The sequence below is a fragment of the Chanodichthys erythropterus genome, chromosome 21 (genome assembly GCF_024489055.1).
Source record: "Chanodichthys erythropterus isolate Z2021 chromosome 21, ASM2448905v1, whole genome shotgun sequence".
In the NCBI taxonomy this organism is placed as follows: Eukaryota; Metazoa; Chordata; class Actinopteri; order Cypriniformes; family Xenocyprididae; genus Chanodichthys; species Chanodichthys erythropterus.
The window spans coordinates 2,066,681-2,087,758 of NC_090241.1; the positions used below are offsets into that span (position 1 = coordinate 2,066,681).

Consider the following 21,078-nt stretch of genomic DNA (forward strand, 5'->3'; position numbering starts at 1 on the left):
AGCTGGGTTAAAACAACCCAATCACCAGAAGCCCACTTCACCAGTAAAACCTGCATATGTTTAACCTTTATTGTTCACACCCACGTTATCATAAGACTCACCCTGCATCCCAATGTGCATACTATCCACCCTATCCGCCCTAAATAGTATTGAATATTACTAGTGTCACATACTATTTAGGATGGATAGTATGCACATTGAGACGCAGGCTCAGTCTGAGTGTGTCACAGAGCTGAAACAATTAATTCTAGTGGTTTACAGGGTCGGTACACTAATCAGACAACACATGTGTTCAAAGTACGCACCACAGCGCCGCCATCCAGTCATGTGGCGACCTGTATGCTTTCTGTGTACAACAACGGACTGCGCAGAATTAGCGCAGCTACAACCCAGACGAGGTCTCGAAAGCGCCGACGTTTTTCCAGTAGGAAGCGTCCAAAGGAAGGAGCAGGCGCAATGATGTTTGAGAGGATACAGACGGGACGGACCTCAGTGCGGGAGAAAAGGGAATGCACCCATCTTTGCGGATAAAACAAGACAGATACCCGAAACGACGATAGTATCTCGCGGAGGTTGGCGTACCGCTGTGGTTTTGTGGTTTCGCACCGAGACCGCAGAAAGTAGTTCATTGCTTGTAATGTCAGCATGAGCCGAAGTGAACAACAGGAGCGAGCGAGTTGACTGTGCTTGGTGTCCAGCTCGTTTGCGCGAACTGTAGTTTCTGTAGTTTGAGTTTTAATAATTTATCTTGGTTTCGGCGCTGAAACTGTGCAGTGTGTGTGAAGCGCACAGCCGGAGGCGACCATGTGGACTCTTCTCGCCTCGGACTGTAGACCCGAGATGGCCTTCTCTTGCCAATTATAGTCCGTAATGACGATGCATGGTGATTTGGTGTGTTTTTATGGTCTGTTCGCGAGGATATGGGGCATATGACTGTATCCTGGGGTTTCAGATCCGGACAGCTGCAGCGTCTGGACTTCTGTTGTAATAAACATACGCTCAAATATTACATGCACTGATATCAAAGCCGCTGCTAGATGTTAGTTAGTCTCGCTGGTTGAATCATAAGTTAGTTTCACTGCCATTGCATCCTATATAACCAGAGCACATTTGGGATTATTTGTGAGCTGAGTTTGCATCACACCAGTATCCCTAAATCATCTGCAAACACTCTTTAGTTAATTGCATTGGAAGAGGTCACATTGCAAACATGAATTATCAGCAACACCTGGCGAACTCTGCTGCGATCAGAGCTGAGATCCAGAGGTTCGAGTCCGTCCATCCGAACATCTACTCCATCTACGAGCTGCTGGAGCGGGTGGAGGATCCACTGCTGCAGAATCAGATCCGAGAGCACGTCATTGCCATTGAAGGTAAGGGCAACAAGGGCGTTTGAATCAAATTCAGCAGCCGATTTGTCGTATATTAAAGCTGCAGTCCGTAATTTTTTTTTTTTTTTTGGGTTAAAAATTTTCCAAAATATATTTTTTTAGCAAGTACATAACCAGCCGGTGTTCAAAACTATCTCCTTACCTTATCCCGATTCACAACGGTAAGCTTGTAATAATGTTTTATAATTCGAATGGTACTGGTAGGTTTCCGCGTGAAATCACGTCTGTTTACATGATGAAGGAGTCTACTAGGCTATATATTTAGCTGAAAATATTGACATACGATAACTAATAATTCTTTATATTTGAAATCTGATATATTGGTGGATAAATCTAAATCCAAATGTTTATAATGATTATGAAAACAAAAGTCTCACCATTAAAAGCCATGTCCTAATCACAGAATTATATTGTTTACATTATAATTTTATGTAGCCTATATGACAGATTTGGACTCTACGTTGCATGTAAATGTATTTTCCTTTGTGAAGTGATTCCAATCATTTTTTAAGCAATTTAAAACCATCATGGCGAACAGTGTGCACCTGAAGTGTCTCAGCTAAAGTAAATAATACATTATTTATTGGCTTTAATATATCGGCTAAATTTTCTTATTGAACCAATAACATTAAAAATGAACATATATCTTCTGATACCGATATGGTGACTGATATATCGTGCATCCCTTATATATAGGATGCTGACGGATATAGCCTTTTCTCAGAGCAGCTGGAATAATTAAACTTATAATTTTGATGGCGGATTGTATGGTATGACAAATTAACGTTAGTGATTAGACTGTACAGAAATCTACAGGTAACACTAATACACACTAAATACACATAGTCACGCAATGCTGATATTGTTAACATTAACAATTTGAGAACAAAGTATAACAATAATAATTTGCATGGTTTGATGTGATCTGAGCTAAGCAATCGTTAGATATAATCGCCATTGGGAGCATGATTTATTGTAATGCTTTTTTTTCTCAGTTGGTCAGAACAAAAGTGGCAGACATGTTACTTACTTGTTCAGATGACATTTTCCGGTGAAAATTCTTATTTTGGTTATACTTCCAACAATCTGTGATTCAGAAGTTCAGTATCCACTCCAGTGTGGTGACTGACAGCAAACATTAGATTCATCCGCGCTGAGGAGCCGTGCTGATGCACAACCCACTTAAAGATGATAATTCCACAAATAACTGCAATTGCAGGTTTCAAACAGAGATGGCGACAAAGAGGCAAAACTTACGGACTGCAGCTTTAACTTAATTTATTTGCTTTTGCATGTCAATGGTGTGTGATACCAAGTTTGGCAGAAACTCTGGTTTACACAGGGAATATGGGATGGGATGACAAACCTGGATTAAAACATGATGCTTTATGAGATGTGTCCACTCCCAGTGCCATTTAACAGAAATACTTAATGAGGATTATATTACATAATCAATAATGACATTACAAATCAAGCCACTCCAAAAGGTGATTGTTAGTTCTCTTTCTTCTCATGACGAGTACACTTTCTTTTCAATCGCAGAGAAAGTTTTGGACCTTTGGATTCTAGAAATGAGAGGTAGTACATTTTATTTCCAATGTTTTATTGGTTATTGTAAAAAATGCTGGCTTAAAAACAACCCAAGGTAGGTTGAAAATGGACAAACTCAGCGATTGGGTAAATGTTTGACCAATCTGCTGGGTAGTTTTATTCAAGTCAAATATTGTTTAAAAATTACTGTATTGCTTGCTTAAAATGAACCCAAAGTATGTTGCAAACTAACATTTATTAATATGTTTAATAAATGAACATTTAATGAAGTTTAATGAACCATAATTAAACAGTAAATATTTATTAAATTGCTTATTAATAAATGTTCACCTTTTGATTATTATTTTTGCCTCTAGTAAACATATTTCGGGTTCATTTTAAGCCAGACATATAGTCATTTTTAAACAATAGTTGAACTACCCAGCATGTTGGGCAAACATTTAACCCAACTGCTGGGTTAAAACAACCCAATCGCTGGGTTTGTCCATTTTCAACCCAACTTGGGTTGTTTTTAACCCAGCATTTTTAAATACTGGTTATATTTGTTCTTTAAACCATTTCCTTGTCTTTGAGCCATCTGAGGTTTCAGATTTAGTCATTTTAAGAATAAGGTCAGTACTGTAACAAGGAATTACTGATGGTTTGTGTCAGATACAGCTTTAATTCTTGCTTCTTGTAGAGCAGTGAACAGATAGTGTTTATGGTTTGCATGAAGATTTTTGTTGCTTGGCTGTCACGGCCTGTGAGGTTTAGAATGGCTTGTTTTACTGTTTTAATATGATACTGTATTAAGAGAGAGCCTAATCATCATGGTTTTCACACAAATGCTATTTCCAATGCTGTCAGTTGTACCAGTAGGTTATATAATAGCAAAATGAGAAACTGCATTGTGCTTGAAATGAAACGCAGTGTTCCACTAGATTGCAGTGAATGTTTCGGTAATGAGTGGGTTCTTGGCTCTCTGTGTGGTCAGAGATGCATGAATCTTTGACCCCTTTTAATGAAAGTAAAATGGTTCTTGACTTGCTGAGACATGCACATGGATCTGCCTGACATAGACAAACCTGTCACTACCATAGCGCAACCCCTCGACAGACCCCGGCCTGTCTAATTCCTGAGAAACAAAGAAAGACTATCTAAAAGTATCTTGGGAATGGAGTGCTTCCTTGCTTAGTGCAATCAATATATGGTGAATCTTGCTATAGTTACTTAAAATATCTTAAATTTAAAATCATCATACATGTTATGTTGTGTGTGGTCATGAGATAAAGTTGGAGATCTAAAAGCAGAACTTGATAGTGTTTGTTTTGTTGCCATAAGTGATTGACTTCTGGCTTTGCAGCATTGTTTTACTAACCATGTTTGCTAAGTGCTGTTGTAATTATGTTACTTAGTAGTGAATTTAATATGCAAAACATCTGAATACCCCAAAAATAATCAGCATTTATTGTGATTAAATGTCTACTTTGATGCCACTTTCATTAACTACTCACTGACCCTCGAGTTTAACAGATGGCAAATCTGAGCTGAAAATCGATACTTAACACACCCTGTGATCTGAAGTATGTCTGTCTTCAGATATTAGACTGGTGTAGCATTTTGAATTGGTGTGCGCAGTAGTCTCCTTTATTTAATTTATCATCAGGGACGGGTTGGTTTGAGCCTAAGCAGATCGCTCTCTATGCAAGGCATGTTTGTGATCTCAGAGACATGCATCTGGGCGACTCTTTGGCCTCACTGCTTCTTGCATAAAGGGCATGACATTTATAAGAATGAATAGTGTAGCTTGTGCGTAGAAAATAAGACTTGTAAGAATGTTGGATAAAACGGACCTTCTGAGAATCTAAAATTCAGAAAATTATCATGCACAATAATATACAGGTGGGTCAATGATGTGATGGGTAATTTTTTTTTTGTCGAAAGGCCTTGATAATAATAAAAAAACAAAGATATGACATCCAAAGTATGTAAGGTAGTACAACTAGATCTCTTTTATTGAATCCAAAAGGTTTTAATTATATTTTGCTACATATAAAAGTATTTTAAAGATTTTGAAGTGTCAAAAGGTCATTCGATTTAACCATTCAAAGGCCAATACAGCCATTTCATTTGTGATTAAAGTATCTTACAATGTAATAAATGTATATATTTTTTATTCTGGCATGATTTTATAACATCATATATCAATATAGTGCAAAATGGTATTAAAATTATGTGTAGAAGTCGTTTGTTATGAGAAAGAATGTCCGGAAAAATGAATTTCATTGTCATTCGGAGTAACCAATATAGAGGGACCATTTAGAATCAAGTCATGCGGTCAATATCATGTGACATCATTCAGACACCAGGACCACATGGTCATGAAGCAAAGTAACTAACTCGCTTTTAACTATTTGAAAAATTCATGTTTTCACTCGTTCATGTCCCGAAACATCAGGTCATTCGGTGCAACCACTATAAAACATTGAAAATTATGTAATATTTTAAAAACTTGTACTAAATATAAAATGTTTGACTGTCCTTTTGTTAGCTAGCTAGATATCAGCCTGTTAGCATTGTTTGAAAATATCATCATTCGGTACAACCGAAATTTTGGTGACTAATTTTGTCCGTCTTGTAAAAAATGACAAAAGCAGTGTTAATTGATTATTAAAAAACACATAATGTCATTGTTAACACTTAGTAAAACTTCAAAATTAATTATATCTCCATTTTTTTTTTTTTTTTTTTTTTTTACACTTTTAAAAACCTTATTTGTCAATGACCCATGCATTTAAGTAAATGGAAGTCAGTATTGATTTTATACTTGGTGAAAACAAAAGTGAGCATATATGCTGTTTTGAGCTTTCTATTTCCATATTGGTGTTTTATCCACTCCAGCATTTGTAATGTAATGCTCCAAAATGTGCATAAAAATAAATTTATGGAAAATGCATTTGGAGTAATGTTGTAAATTTGATACATTGATTGGGGAAAGTCTGAAAAGTATCCAGACCAAGTACTTTCAACTCTGTTGCCAACAACAGTTCAAATTTGACCTTTCATTTCATTTAAATTTTTATGACCGTAATTTTAACATTCCCTTACATTTGGATGGTACCTGAAATCTTAGTAAAGACAATCAACAACTGGATATGTTGGCTGAAAAAAAAATAGGAGAAACAGAAATTAAATCCATATTATAAGAAAAGAAAAGACAGAAAAGACTTCAGTTGTGGTAACAATACAATCTGTTGCAAAAAATAATGTTGGCTTTTACAGTAAAACAGCCTTTTTTCTAATTCAATAAACATTATAGTATATTTATTATTCAGCCAGTAGATTGGGTACCAAATCCGCCTATCAGTTTTGGCTTCTTGTATCATTTTTCTTTTCCATTTTTTCCGTCAACTATATGCAAAATGAACTTGAAGATGGTATATTTGTCTCCAAATATACCCTCATTCCCAATATGGGTATTTTTATTTTATTATTCAAACTAATACTTCTTTCATTGCTAATTTCTTTTCTAACCCATATGTGACACTGGACCACAAAACCAGTCATAAGTCACACAGGTTTATTTGTAGCAATAGCCAAGAGCCATTGTATGGGTCAAAATTATAGATTTTTCTTTTATGCCAAAAATCAGGATATTAAGTAAAGATCATGTTCCATGATGATATTTTGTAAATTTCCTACTGTAAATATATAAAAAATGTATTTTTGTGAGTGGATATGCATTGCTAAGGACTTCATTTGGAAAGGTGATTTTCTCAATATTTTGATTTTTGATTTTTGATTCCAGATTTTTAAATCTCAGCCAAATATTGTCCTAACAAACCATACATCAATGGAAAGCTTATTTATTCAGCTTTTAGATGATCTTAATTTTCAGATAATTTACCCAAATCACTGGTTTTGTGTTCCAGGGTCACATTTCTCTATAATTCTCAAGATTTCCCTACTCTTCTTAATTATCATAATCTCGATACTAGGTCTGGTCTATGATGTTTTGAATTTTATATAACTTTTGAAAACTTCTAACTAAATTCGTACTTTCAGTCAGTCATTCGTTTTGTCATCAAAATGCCTCATTTTACCAATTTGGTCTTTTGTGTCGAGCCATTTTGAATTTCACCCCTATTATCGCAGCTGTTTTCAGTGATAAATTTGATCGCAAAACGTCAAAAAGGAGGCTGTCTCAGCACCACTTTGGCACGAGTGCTTGGCTCCATAATTGCTGTTTGCAGATATTTTTTTCCTTGTCTATAAAAATAGCCAGAAAGTAGAATAAGAAATATGGATTAAGCAGACTCATAGTTCTGTTACTCTCTCAGAAGCTCATTGTGGATCTAGTAAAATTTTCTGTCGAAAGCCTCCTCCTAAGACTGTCCATTTTTGCCATGCAACCTGTCCCTCTTGGGATTGTTAGCAAGGAAATGTCTGGCAGATCTAATGGCCGGGGTTATTGTGCTAGGGCAACAGTGCTATGAAACACACCCCCTCCAAATGAGAGATGCAGATGACAGAAACGCAGCCCCTCCCATCCAATCTGTGTGGAGGACACCATTAGGGAGATGTAGTTACAGACATCCATGTAGTTTGTTAAATGCGTACAGAGGAGCTTGCGTCACCCTGCGGCTGTCAAAAGTCTCCATCCTTAAAATTACATCTCACATCCTGCTGCTGAGTCATACTCTGCTTTTATGGCCAGTCTGTCTGGCACATTGAAGATTTTGGCCATCTTTTTGGTGTTTCTCAGAGCTGTCAGCATTCTGCTTGAATTGCATTGAGCTCTTGGTGCAGTAGAATGCTATGGCTCCAAGGAGACCATATATCTGTTTATATTTAATTAGGAGGCCCTGAAGCACGGCCGTAGAGACCGGAGCTGGGAGAGAGGAACGGGGCAGCATATGGGGGGGCCATATGCTGAAGAGCATGCAAAGTCTAGACTGGGTTCAGGGATTAACAAGCTACCAGTACAGTTGATTTAAATGGCACAGTGGGGTTCTGAACACAAACAATAAAGAGGCAGATTAGGGGCAGTAACTGTCTCTTCTAGTTATAAGAGTACGTAGATTGCTTGACCTTTACTGGTTCCCACACGTCTACACTAATCCAAATACACTTGAAAATAGCGTTTTAGTTTCAAAATGCTCTCCATCCACACTACTAGCGTTTTCAGATGTTTTCCAAAAGTCTCTTGTCTACACTGAAACGTGAGAAAATACAAATAATCTTAATGTGCATGTGTAAAACGTAACAAAAGCTCACTGAGATGACCAGTTCTCATAATATTCTTCTGGCATGATCATTTTATTAGCAAAATATCCCACCACTTGGTGGGATTGGTGCGGCCAGATCACTCCGTATGGTCTAAAATGCAATTGCCCTATTGTGTGAAAAAGGTGCATTTTAGTATCTTAATATGTATCCTTAAGGTATTACTAACTTTTACAGGTAAATAAGGTACAAAGTAGGTGTTGAACAACTTCAGATTTATGTGATGTCGACTAGATGGCGATGACGTCATTAATGAACAAATGAGTCGAGCTGAGACTCAAATGCGGGTGGCCTTTTGCAAAGCTATGGCTGATGACAGTGCTGCCCACAAGGCTATTGTTCCCACATAATGCAATATTATCTGTAATACGTGCAATATTACCTGCAATATGTGCAATACCACCTGTGTGCAATACAACCTGCAATACGTACTTTCCCTCATCTGTATTTATATATTGTGTTGTGTATATACTTGTAATATTATAGTATGTCTTATTCATCTATTCTTTTATATATTTGCACTTATTTTTTTCTTTTTCATGCTGCTGTAACAAAGAAATTTCCCCACTGTGGGACAAATAAAGGTTTATCTTATCTTATCTTAATGGCTTATTTTGATCAGTTTTTTTGTCTTTAGGTCGTCATATTTTTCACCGTTTTTTTTTGTTTTGTTCTGAATCCGATACAGATAAAGTAGCAAAGTAAAGATTACATTTATATGAATACATTAGTGAGAGAGCGATTGATTAACTTTCGTGTTCAATAAGCTGTTTAAAACGTGCATTCACTTGATCAATTTTGAGCATCCAGATGGTATAATCAAACATCACTTATGGAGCATTCTTGGAGTATGCATTATTTGTAATTTTTAGTGTTGGAAACAGAGTGTGAAAGCGAAATTCAAAGATTTCTTGTTCTGTTGCGCCCTCTATAAGCCACGATCAGCAACTAGCTGATGTCGAGCTTTTTTTTTTCCTTTCTGAGAGTACGTTAGGGCTGCACGATTTATCGTACGATTTGAAAAAACTCATTGAAATTGCGCTTAAACGATTTGGCTTAGTGCGATTATGAAATCGCATAGCTGCAATTTTTTTTTTTTATGCATGGCTTGTCAATGAATTATGGCTCCAAAAGCTAATCCATCTGAAAACATCTGAAAGTTTAAATTGATTAAAATTTGCATTTGAAAAAAACAACACGCATTAAACATCTTTCCAGACATGAGAAGCATTTATTAACATCTTGTCCAACAAAAGAAAACATTTAATAATATGAATAAACAGTTGAGCATTCTTCTGTCAGATGAAGTGGCTTCTTACACAGAATATGGCAGTCGTGTGTTTATTATCAAAACGTTTCAGTCATGTTTAATCAATCAAAACGTTTCAATCTTCTGTTTATTCAGCTACAGCGATTGTATAGGATTTCCCGGAATGACGCGTGTTCTACTTTGGCAGCAAGGCATATTTGCAGTTTCTGCCCAAGAGCGCCCTCTGGCTTTCAGATGAAGAAGCATTTACTACTGATCACAGAGCTTTACAGCTCTGACAAGCTGTGCATAAAATAATCGCAGCCTTTGCCAAATCACATGCGATTAATTTGTGATAAATCATGCAGCCCTAGAGTACATGTACAATAGGGCTGGACAATATGACCTATTGATTCATTGAATATTTTGCCTCGATTACGATTAATGATAAACGATTTTTTTGTTTTGCCCTCATCGTTCACTGAAAAGGTTTGTACTATAAATATGCTGGACAATTAAAGGTGGAATATTTTTCCAAATTAAAGTGCTCTGACATAACAGCTCACTTTCAGCAGTTATTTTATCTATGGTTTGGAATATTTCTTACAGATTTCTGCTCGTTGTAAATCAGATAAAGAAACATTAGCACAGTACCAGTACGTAATGAGAGCGACTGCGTGTGTGAATTAATCATACCCTCTTTCTATTAATTGTGAAGCTGTGGGCTGTTACTTCAAAAGTAGAAAAATATGTTATAACTTTTGAGTTTCTAAGCTACTTTAGTGATAAATCACCGGACAGCGTTTTCTGTGCTCTGTGTGAGCTAGTGGCTGTATGAGTGTTCGTATTCCACAATGCATCAGTGCAGTAGCTCAATATAATACACAGCTGATGGTCTAAAATTGCTTCAATGTCCAAACTGAAAAGCATTAAAACATACAATTGACAAAGTTTAGTGAAGACACAAGTGAAAGTGATCTCATTTCTAGGGTTGCCGCTCGCGCGACGTCTGTGTGTGTTGACTCTGCGTTTGAGTTCGCCTCCCTGTTGCTTCCATGCCGCTGACTGGACGGGGCGGAGTCACATGACTACATACATGGTAGTATGTTTTTAAGGAGAAAGTATTAACAGGGTTAAAAAAACAATGAAATAACTGACATGGGAAAATTGGTTAGAGGTTCTGAATTTCAGTTTCGATTATTTTTTTGATTAATACAATATGCGTCACAAACATGCATCATCGTTTTTGAATACCTATGTTTTCACGGTCCACACTACTATGTGAAAATAGTATTTTCAAATGTATCCACTTTGGAGCACATCTTCTGAAACTCTGCTTTCGCAGGACAAAAACACCCAAATGCAGAGAAATCAATGCATTTTCAACTGGATAAATATAGAGCTGATTTTTTTCTAGGTGTTTATTTGCTGTTCTCAGCTAAGATGGTGCATCTTTTGGGGTTCTGATTCTCTAGCAGTGAGTGGGACAAAACATCAATAGCATGATGGGTCAGTCCCAAGGGCCTTTTTTCTGTGGTGGTAGAAGGCAGTAGAGGAAGTTGAGCTCTGCTAAGTCACTTTCAAAGGAAAGAGATGAAACGCTGCCACAGGCAAAGCTGTAAAGAGTCTAGAGTCGAGATCAGCTCTCTCTCTCTCTCTCCATCCCTTTCCCTCTCACTCTCTCGGTTTATCATTTTATTTCTCAGTGTGGGTGGTGAGTGAGCAAAAGTTCTCAGCTGAATAGCGATTTGTTCTTTCCAGTCTAAAGTGAAAACAACACCCTCATCCCTCTCTTACTGCTTTTATCTCTCCACATTGTCATCCTTTCAGCAGACCTGTGCACCTATGCCCTCTGAAAAATGTGCTGTGTGATTCAGAACGGTTGTCTCATTCCTGTTTGAGCCGTGAATCTGTTGCTGCATTCTTCTCAGATAATAGACCAGATGCCAGATAATACACAAGATCAAGATGCGGGAATTTAAAAGACAAGTATTGTTACATGTAATTAATAACTCCACTGTCAATTGCTGGATTATCCAGAAATGCATTACTCAGAATGTCACAGCAGATAAGATTGTTGGTCATTTATAAGGCAACACTCATGTTTTTCTGTCTATATCCTTGTGAAACTGGAAGTGGAAAATATTCACGTCTCTGCAGTTTGAGCAGTAACGGGAGACTGTTTTAGCCCATCCTCCTCATATAGACTAACCTAGTTCTCAGAGGACATTTGATATGGGAGGAAGTATCAGGTGTTACAGCGTTTCTGATTAAAAGAGTCGGTTGTGTTAGGTCATTTAAAACTGATGTATTCTAGAGGAAGATCCACCTGTTTGTCCAGTTTTGTGGGGAAATCCATCAGCAGGCCATCTAGATGGAAGTCACTTGCTTCCTCTTTTGCTTTTAATGTATAATGTGGTTATACTGATCACCACATGTTTGTTCCACCTCGTTGTAGACAAAAGAAAAATGCATGTTTACAGTATGTCTATGAGTTATATTACTCAATGCATCTCCATAATGCAAATTGAGCCAATGATATATTTATTAATTTGTGCAAAAAATGCTAAGGCTGCACGATTAATTGTATTTTAATCGTGATTTCTGTTTCTCTTGATGAATCCATTTTCCTGCATTGGTAACAAGCCTCTACACTCTTTCCTGCCCTGCTTGGGGTTGCCAGATGACAAGAGAATAAGTCCCCCAAATGGGGATTAAAATATTTTCCGCCTAGTGTTTTATTTGATCTTCTCAGTCTGGCAACCGTGTGCACGCTTTCTCTCTGCACAGTGGAAAAAGATCTGATGATCTGACAACATCGACAGACATGCATGTTGGAGTTGAGTGATGTCCAATCTGAAATTCTGCTTGAATGCGGTTACTAAATCTGCGAGTGAAACTTCTCTGTGACAAAAGGGGCTTTTGCACTGGAGGAACCTTTTCATAGTTCCTAGAACTATTGGCTGAAGTACCCGGATTTTGCCATGTTCGTACCGCAGGAACTAGGAACGGTTTTAGTTCCAGGAACTCCTTTTGGGGAGCTAAATTAGCTCCTGCTTCAGAGTAGGGTCTAAACCAGCTTTATAGGAACTATCAGTGACATAAGTGTACAATGATTGGTCAAATGCATGTCAAACATTGGCACCCGTCATTTTTAAAATGCTGTGTAAACATATTTACTTCACGAATATGGAAAACAGTGATAACAGCATTTACCTGTTGTCTGCAGTGTTGTTTTTTTTCTCCGCCTCTACTGAAAGTTGTCATAGGAGATTTTGTCTCTTAGCCCCACTTTTTGCTTTTTCAGTCGTGTAGATTATGCATTTTCCATTCCATCTCCGTTATCACAAAACCCACAACACGCAACAAACAGCTCCGATCACGGCATTCTCCATTCACAGGTTTTTAGCGTTTGTAAATGTTGTGCTTAAAGATGCCACTGTCAGCCGTTTCACAGCTGACAGTGCTAATGCAACCAGGGACATTGCCCAGGGGAGGAATTAGTTCTCTGGGAACTATCCTAGTGGCAAGTTCCTAAAACTATTTGGTGCGAAAGCCCCTAAACTGAAAAAACCCAAACATGGCTCTTGACCATATTGTTTGCAATCATGGTTTGTGAATAAATGCGGTTCAAGTTTCTTCTGTGCTACAATGCAAAGTAAAAATTTAACATAAATTGGGATTATTGGAATTAATATTAGGAATTTCACTTGGTCATGTTTTAGGTTTAGTTCACCAAAAAATGAAAATTATCCCATGATTTACTCACCCTCAAGCAATCCTAGGTGTATATGACTCTCTTCTTTCAGATGAATGTAATCTTTTCTAAGCTTTAATGGGTGTTGAAATTTTGAAGCCCAAAAAATGTATCCATCGATCATCAAAATAATCCATACGGCTCCAGGGGTTTAATAAAGGCCTTCTGAAGCGAAGCGATGGGTTTTTGTAAGAAAAATATCCATATTTAAAACTTTATAAACTATAATAACTAGCTTCCAGCAGATGACTGTATGCATCGATTTGCGACGGAAGAGTGACTTCTGAACCGACGCGTGACTTATTGATGAACGCAGAAGTGCAGAGGATAAAGCAAAACAAAACAAAACACCGGTCACTAGTTAGAAGTCTAAAAAGAGAAATGTTGGAAGGTTTCGATATAAGAGAAGAGGAGCTTGAGTTTGTCGCACAGCCCTATCACGGGGTACTCTTGTGGCACAAGTCGACTTGCACAGTATGCATACGGTCGTCTGCTGGAAGCTAGATATTTTAGTTTCTAAACTTTTAAATATGGATATTTTTCTCACAAAAACCCATCGCTTCACTTCAGAAGGCCTTTATTAACCCCCTGGAGCTGTGTGGATTACTTTTATGATGGATGGATGCACGCACTTTTTTGGGCTTCAAAATCTTGACCATTCACAACCATTATAAAGCTTGGAAGAGCCAGGATATTTTAAAGGTGCCCTAGAACTTTTTTTAAAAAGATGTAATATAAGTCTAAGGTGTCTCCTGAATGTGTCTGTGAAGTTTCAGCTCAAAATACCCCATAGATTTATTTTTTTTTAATTCATTTTTTTAACTGTCTATTTTGGGGCATCATTATAAATGAGCCGATTCAGGGCTACTGGCCCTTTAATTCTCCTGCTCCACGCCCACGGAGCTCGCGCTTGCCTTGAACAGTGCATAAATAAAGTTTACACAGGTAATATAACCCTCAAATGGATCTTTACAAAGTGTCCGTCATGCATGCGTCGGATTATGTGAGTATTGTATACTGTTATATTGTTTACATTTGATTCTGAATGAATTTGAGGCTATGCTCCGTGGCTAACGGCTAATGCTACACTGTTGGAGAGATTTATAAAGAATGAAGTTGTGTTTATGAATTATACAGACTGCAAGTAATGAAAATAATGACGGCTCTTGTCTCCATGAATACAGTAATAAACGATGGTAACTTTAACCACATTTAACAGTACATTAGCAACATACTAAAAATATCATGTTATCATGGATCATGTCAGTTATTATCGCTCCATCTGCCATTTTTCGCTATTGTTCTTGCTTGCTTACCTAGTCTGATGATTCACCTGTGCAGATCCAGACGTTACTGGCTGCCCTTGTGTAATGCCTTTCATAATGTTGGGAACATCATGGGCTGGCATATGCAAATATTGGGGGCGTACACCCCGACTGTTATTTAACAGTCTGTGTTATGTTGAGATTCGCCTGTTCTTCTGAGGTCTTTTAAACAAATGAGATTTATATAAGAAGGAGGAAACAATGGAGTTTGAGACTCACTGTATGTCATTTCCATGTACTGAACTCTTGTTATTCAACTATGCCAAGATAAATTAAATTTTTAATTCGAGGGCACCTTTAAAATATAACTCCAGTTGTGTTCGTCTGAAAGACAGTCTCATACACCATAGCTTCAGGGTGAGTAATTCATGGGATAATTTTCATTTTTGGGTGAACTCTCCCAATACGAGCAGGACCATGAAGCAGTTTGTTGGCTGGTTTAGGCCCGTGTTGCAGAAATTCTTCACATTCAGTTCATAATGTTGGCTGAACTGCATTGATGTTGGAGATCTAGTTTGTCAATGATATTGGTTAGAGAAATGGATGCAATGTGAAACCTTGAGTCTCTGAAGATCATCACAGAGGAAATACCAGATTGTCGCATTGAGACTAATATGGGGACGCTGGTGATGTAATGCCTCTAGAGACACAGGGCTTTGTTGTCATTTTGTCCTCTGCGTGCCTACGCACCCTGCTGATGGGATGGGTTTGTATTTCTTGTTAGAAGGGCTGTATTCTCTTTGTAATACCACACCATGTGACTTACCTGTTTGATGACCTCACACGCCAACACAATTGCAATTGTGCAATTGTTTTTTTTCCCTCCAGATGTCATTCACATGTTGTTTTGACATGACCTCATTTGAAAGTTAATGATTTAGATGTTGCGGTGTCAATGTGGTGCAGTGTTTTGTGGGTGAGCGTGTCATCGCGGATGTTGGAACAGCTGCAAACAGACACCAATCAGACACCAATGCAGCCAGGATTCTCCCCTGTGACTGTAGGGGAAGAGCCACATGATATACTACCATTCACATGTTTGGAATCACAATGAAACCAGAGTGAAATGGAATTTGCAATAGTCTTTTCTTCAATATTGTGACACATCCGAGTGATATGGCTTCTCGAACATGAAAAAAATGTTGGGCGGGACTTGATTTTTGTCCATTGGGAATTGATTAGATGGTTGGATACTAGTTGTGGTTTGCTATTGCTGTGATCCTCTGCAAGTGAGAGGGAAAGTTATTTTGTTTAACCCCTTAGCTTGGTGCTCTTTATTTATTGCCTTTTTTTTCACATCGCATATTTTATAATCTTCTTAAATTAGGTATCATTCGAAAGCTTACGATCTCAAGCTATTTTGAAATTGGATGTTGCATTACCATGGAAACCATACTTTTAATTACTTTTAGCGATCTCCTCCCCTAGTGGGTCGTGTCAGGTTTCATATTACAATATTTATTTTAGCTACTTAATAGTGAAATCTTTTCTAAAATTGACATAAACCATATCGTCGGAAAGGTCTGAGTCTCTCAGTTCTATATTTGCAAAATGTTTTGTGATAAAAGTGATATTTGGACGGAAATGTATACATTTGTAACAGGAGAATGCATAAAATGTCGGTGACACCCGGTGGCTGTTTTTGGTACAGCGCCTAAACAAAGTCTCATTTTTGTGATATCAACTTAAAATTTGGAACACAGCTTGGTTAGACATATGGCTTTTATTTGATAGCAATTTTAAAGTAAAATATATTTGATAAAATATAAATTTTATATAAAATGTTTCTTCTTTAAAACAAGACCAAGCTTAGGTCTGTACTCCAAAGCTTTCTTGAATTATTATAATAATTTATAGTGCATTTTCATGTCTATTCTCAAAAATGGGGGTGACTGCTAAGGGGTAAAAGATTACAAGTGCACATGAATTAAAAAAAAAAAAAATTGTGATGTGCACGGATAAAGTATTTATAAAAAAAACTGCAGTAATCCATAAAAATAAGAATTGTCAGTTTTGATTTCATGGTAACGTAGCTGAGACTTTTACTCAATAAGGATGCATTATGTTTGATGTATTATCAAAAAGTGCCAGTAATGTTACAAATGACTTTCTGTTTGGTTCAAATAAATGCTGTATTCTTCAAAATCATCTCTATTCATCAAATAATTCCCTCTTTATATAAATATTGAGATGAAGTTTCATTCTATGCTTTTGATCAATAAAATGCTACATTGGCGAACAGAAGCATCAATGTCTTTTGAAAACATAAAAAAAATCTTATGATTACAAATGTCTGAACGGCAGTGCATTTATTTTATTCTGAAATGTAAAAAAGGACAAAACATGAGAGAAATGATTTGTTTCACAGGACAAGCAGATGTTTTTTTCTACCAAAAGTCCAGTAGTTGAGTACAATTTCAGATAGCAACATAATATATTATATTAATAGCTTCATTCCTATTGTTCCTAATAAGCCCAATAAAACTAAAAACACACAGAACCTCATATAAAAATAAACTGTACTGCAGGGAAAATAAAGGAACACTTTGCTATGGTTAAATAGAGAAAAGATTAAAGAAAGTTTATAAATTCATAAACTAAAACTGTAATTCATATTTATCCATATTTAGGCTGATTAATCAAATATTAATCAAAATAAAATGTTTACTTAATCAAATATGAAACATTATTACATTAAACACAGATGGATTTATTTACACACGTAGCTCGTTCTTTGTTTACAAAACATGCCATGAGTGTTTCAGATTTCAGATTAATCTTTGATTTGTTATCAGTGTGCTTTCTCATCATTTAGAGCAGCACATAAGTTGAAAAGGCTCCTCTGCATGACTGGAGGCAGGACTTTGTGTATTTAAAGCCAGTCAGAGCTTGAGCACAGAAGAAGTAGCAGCACCTCCTGGCCCACGTTCTCCTGATATCGCTCATCTCACTGGTCAGGGGGCAGACACCAACAAAAACAATACCGGTGCTCTGATTCAGATCTCAGGGAGGCAGAAATAGCCTCCTGAGCAGTGGCCTTCCTGCTGCTCAATGTGCTGCTTCCCCCCATTAATGTCTCCAGGGGAGTGATGTCACTTCCCCTGCATTGATTACTCTGTTGTGGGTCGGGTGGATGTCCTCCAGCTGCAACCTGTCCCGGTGGCTTTGCTGTCAGTCACTTTAGACCAATACATTAAGTTTTTATGTTCAATAAGAATTTAAATGTATTGACTAAAAAAAGTCATGTGGTGTAACCATCAAGTAAAATGTAATACTGTATTTTCCTTACACCTTGAATACATGTGTGTACATCTTAATCATATACAGTTATTTATTTACTTTTTATTTTTATTATGATTTGCAAGTGTGGGGTCACACCAAATGACATTTTACCAGCTGACCTAATCTTGCCGTGTCATAAAAATGTCCAAGAAGGTTTTTTTTCTGCATGTTTCTGAATATTTTGTGAAATAGTGAAGTATAATACATTATATTATATATTATGCCAACCTACTTAATGTTTTCTTGTCAAAGAGTTTTCCCCCTTCATTATGAACATCAGTATTGATTTAAATGCTGAAATTATTAGAATATATATAAGCCATATATGTTGAATTTGTAAATTAATGCTCTTAAAGGGTTAGTTCACCCATTTCTGTCATTAATTACTCACTCATGTCGTTCCAAACCTGTAAGACCTTTGTTCATCTTCAGAACACAAATTAAGATATTTTTGATTAAATCCGAGAGGTTTCTGACCTCCCTATAGACAGCAATGTCATTCCCAATTTCAAGGTCCAGAAAGGTAGTAATAACATCATTAAAACAGTCCATGTGACTGCAGTGGTTCAACCTTAATGTTATGAAGTGACGAGAATACTTTTTGTTCGCAAAAACAAAACAAAAATAACTATTATTCTACAATTTCTTCTCTTCTGTCAATCTCCTACACTGTTGATGTAGTAAACACAGGGCAGCGCTTCCGAGTTCTATGTCAGAATGGCGGCTCATTATTGGCCGATGCTGTTCATGTGACCACAATGTGTGATTCTAATGCAGGAGCTGGCCAACAATGAGCCGTTCTGACATAGAACCCGGAAGCGCTGCACTGTGTTTACAACATCAACTGCATAGGAGTTTGACAGAGCAAGAGAAGAAATTGTTAGAAATTGTTAATTGTTAGTTGTAGAAATTGAAAGTTGTTATTTTTGTTTTGTTTTTGTGCACAAAAAGTATTCTCGTCGCTTCATAACATTAAGGGTGAACCACTGCAGTCACATGACTGTTTTAACGATGTCTTTAGTACCTTTCTAGACCTTGAAATTTATGACATTGTGGTCTATTGGATGTCAGAAAGCTCTTGGATTTCATCAAAAATATCTTAATTTGTGTTCAGAAGATGTTTTAAGGTCTTATGGGTGTGGAACAACATGAGGGTGAGTAATTAATGACACAAATGTCATTTTTGGGTGAACTAACCCTTTAACTCCTTTCAAAATGTTAGCACTGACTGCTGTAGTAGCTCTTCATCTTTGAATGTCTTTAAATGCAGTTGAGTTTTTCCACAGCCTGTAGTGTAATGAAAGGATAAGGTGAACTGGGAAATTAAATTACTGTGAGTCTGTCTTTTTTCCAGCTTGTTTTTTTTTTGTTGTTTGTTTTTCACTGGAATTCCCCCTTCATCTTCTTCTTTTTTTTTTTTTTTTTATGTCACTTGGCCTTGAAATAATTACCCTTCTCCATCTGTTGTACATTTAAAAATAACTTTCTGGGTTAAAGACATTGTAGAAAAATGATGCTTCGTTTCTCCTGTTGGAATTCCCATAATGGGGTTAATCTATGTTTTTCACATATTCGCTGATGCAATATTAAAGGAGTCCTTGATTATGATTTCACTTTTTTAACTTTAGTTAGTGTGTAATGTTGCTGTTTGATCATAAACAACATCTGCAAAGTTACGACACTCAAAGTTCAATGCAAAGGAGATATTTTCTTTCACAGAAATTGTTTAAGGACTACAACATACGGTTGGTAGGGACTACAACGAGCTTCTTCCTGGGTTTGTGACATCACTAACCCTAGAAATTTACATAAACCCCGCCCCCGAGAACACACAACAAAGGAGTAAGACCATGTTGGGCTGCTTTAGAGAAGAGGAAGAGTTGTTGTAGTAGAGTGTTGTTGTCATGCCGTCATTTTACGCCGGACTGCTTCACAAACGAGGGTCAATTCAACACAAAAGATGAACATGACGGCACATGCTAGTGGATGAGTTGAATCAACTCCACAGCAACTACATCAATTTATCCACTAACCATTCAGAAACGTCTAAAAGTTGTAACTTCTTCCTGAGTCTCTCCATCAGTGTCGACTCCGGTTTGAACAATGTAAGGCTGAACACTTTCCTCATTTTGTCTGCGTGAGATTCTCCAGCTTTGTTGTTGTTGAGCTGTTAAAGCTCCGCCCTCTTCTGGAAAGCGGAGCTCATTTGCATTTAAAGGGACACACACAAAAACGGCGTGTTTTTGCTCACACCCAAATAGGGTCAAATTTGACAAGCTATAATAAATGATCTGTGGGGGATTTTGAGCTGAAACTTCACAGACACATTCTGGAGACACCAGAGACTTATATTACATCTTGTGTTATATTACCCTTTAAAACAAAATTGTTCATTCATTCATTCAAAGCTGCCTAGGATACATTTGTTTTAGTGTTGTTGGGCACCATTTGTTGGTGCAGCAGTGGCTTGTGGGGAATCTTCAGTCAGAGTAGGGATTACTCCAGTTGTACACTTGCTATGCCTTCTCAAATTTCAGTGGAAGCACAATGCTACCTGGTCTTTTAAAATTAAACGTTTGTGTCCGCAATCAGGCCATCTGCAACTGCCCAACCCCCACACTTGTAAGGAAAACAAACGGATTAGCGGAGCCGACTCACTACATCTTGGGGTTGCCTCCTTACAATGGGTGAAGCTCACTGGCTGAATTGGCATTGAAAGTGGAAGTGTTGCGTCAATAAGAGGCACTGTTCCCATCTGGCCCCTGCTTAGAAAGGAAGAGGAAAATCAATGGCACTTTCCTTCAGGACCGTCCTCTTGTGTTAGGTCACCATCTGCCAGTTCTAGACCCCACTTTCAGTGTTAGTGGAGTAATTAATGTGTTCTGCTACACCTCGAGAGTGTGTGCGTCGACCTAGATCTGTGTATAGTTTGTGTAGATGAACAGCTTAATATGTCTGACTTCATTTTAACATTCCTGCAATCTGTGCTTCTGGAACATTCAGTCTGATAAAGGAACTGTTTCAAAACAGTATTTCCATGGCTCTCTTAGTGATTGCTAGTGTGTTTAATCAATTAAAAATCTACGTGTGACATTTAATCACGTATAATACACAAACCAATTACGATGTGGTACAACAAGCTCAAATTTCTTTCAAAGTGGAGTGGTAAATTCCTGGTTTTATTCATAAATCAGTTGAAAATTACACTGCCACTGTCTGTTTTCATTTCATTACCATTAATTATTACCATTAATGCGA

General features: G+C 37.2%; 1 protein-coding gene across 2 annotated transcripts in view; it reads left to right on the forward strand.

The window, feature by feature from the left end:
* The first annotated feature begins 478 nt into the window (after positions 1 to 478).
* The window catches only part of agap1 (ArfGAP with GTPase domain, ankyrin repeat and PH domain 1), a 232,623-nt gene continuing 212,023 nt past the window's right edge, over positions 479 to 21,078 (forward strand). For both annotated transcript variants that reach the window (XM_067373171.1, XM_067373172.1), the window contains exon 1: positions 479 to 1,373. In XM_067373171.1, coding sequence (XP_067229272.1) covers positions 1,211 to 1,373 — 163 coding nt within the window. In that variant the 5' untranslated portion in view covers positions 479 to 1,210. The remainder of the gene's footprint in view (positions 1,374 to 21,078) is intronic.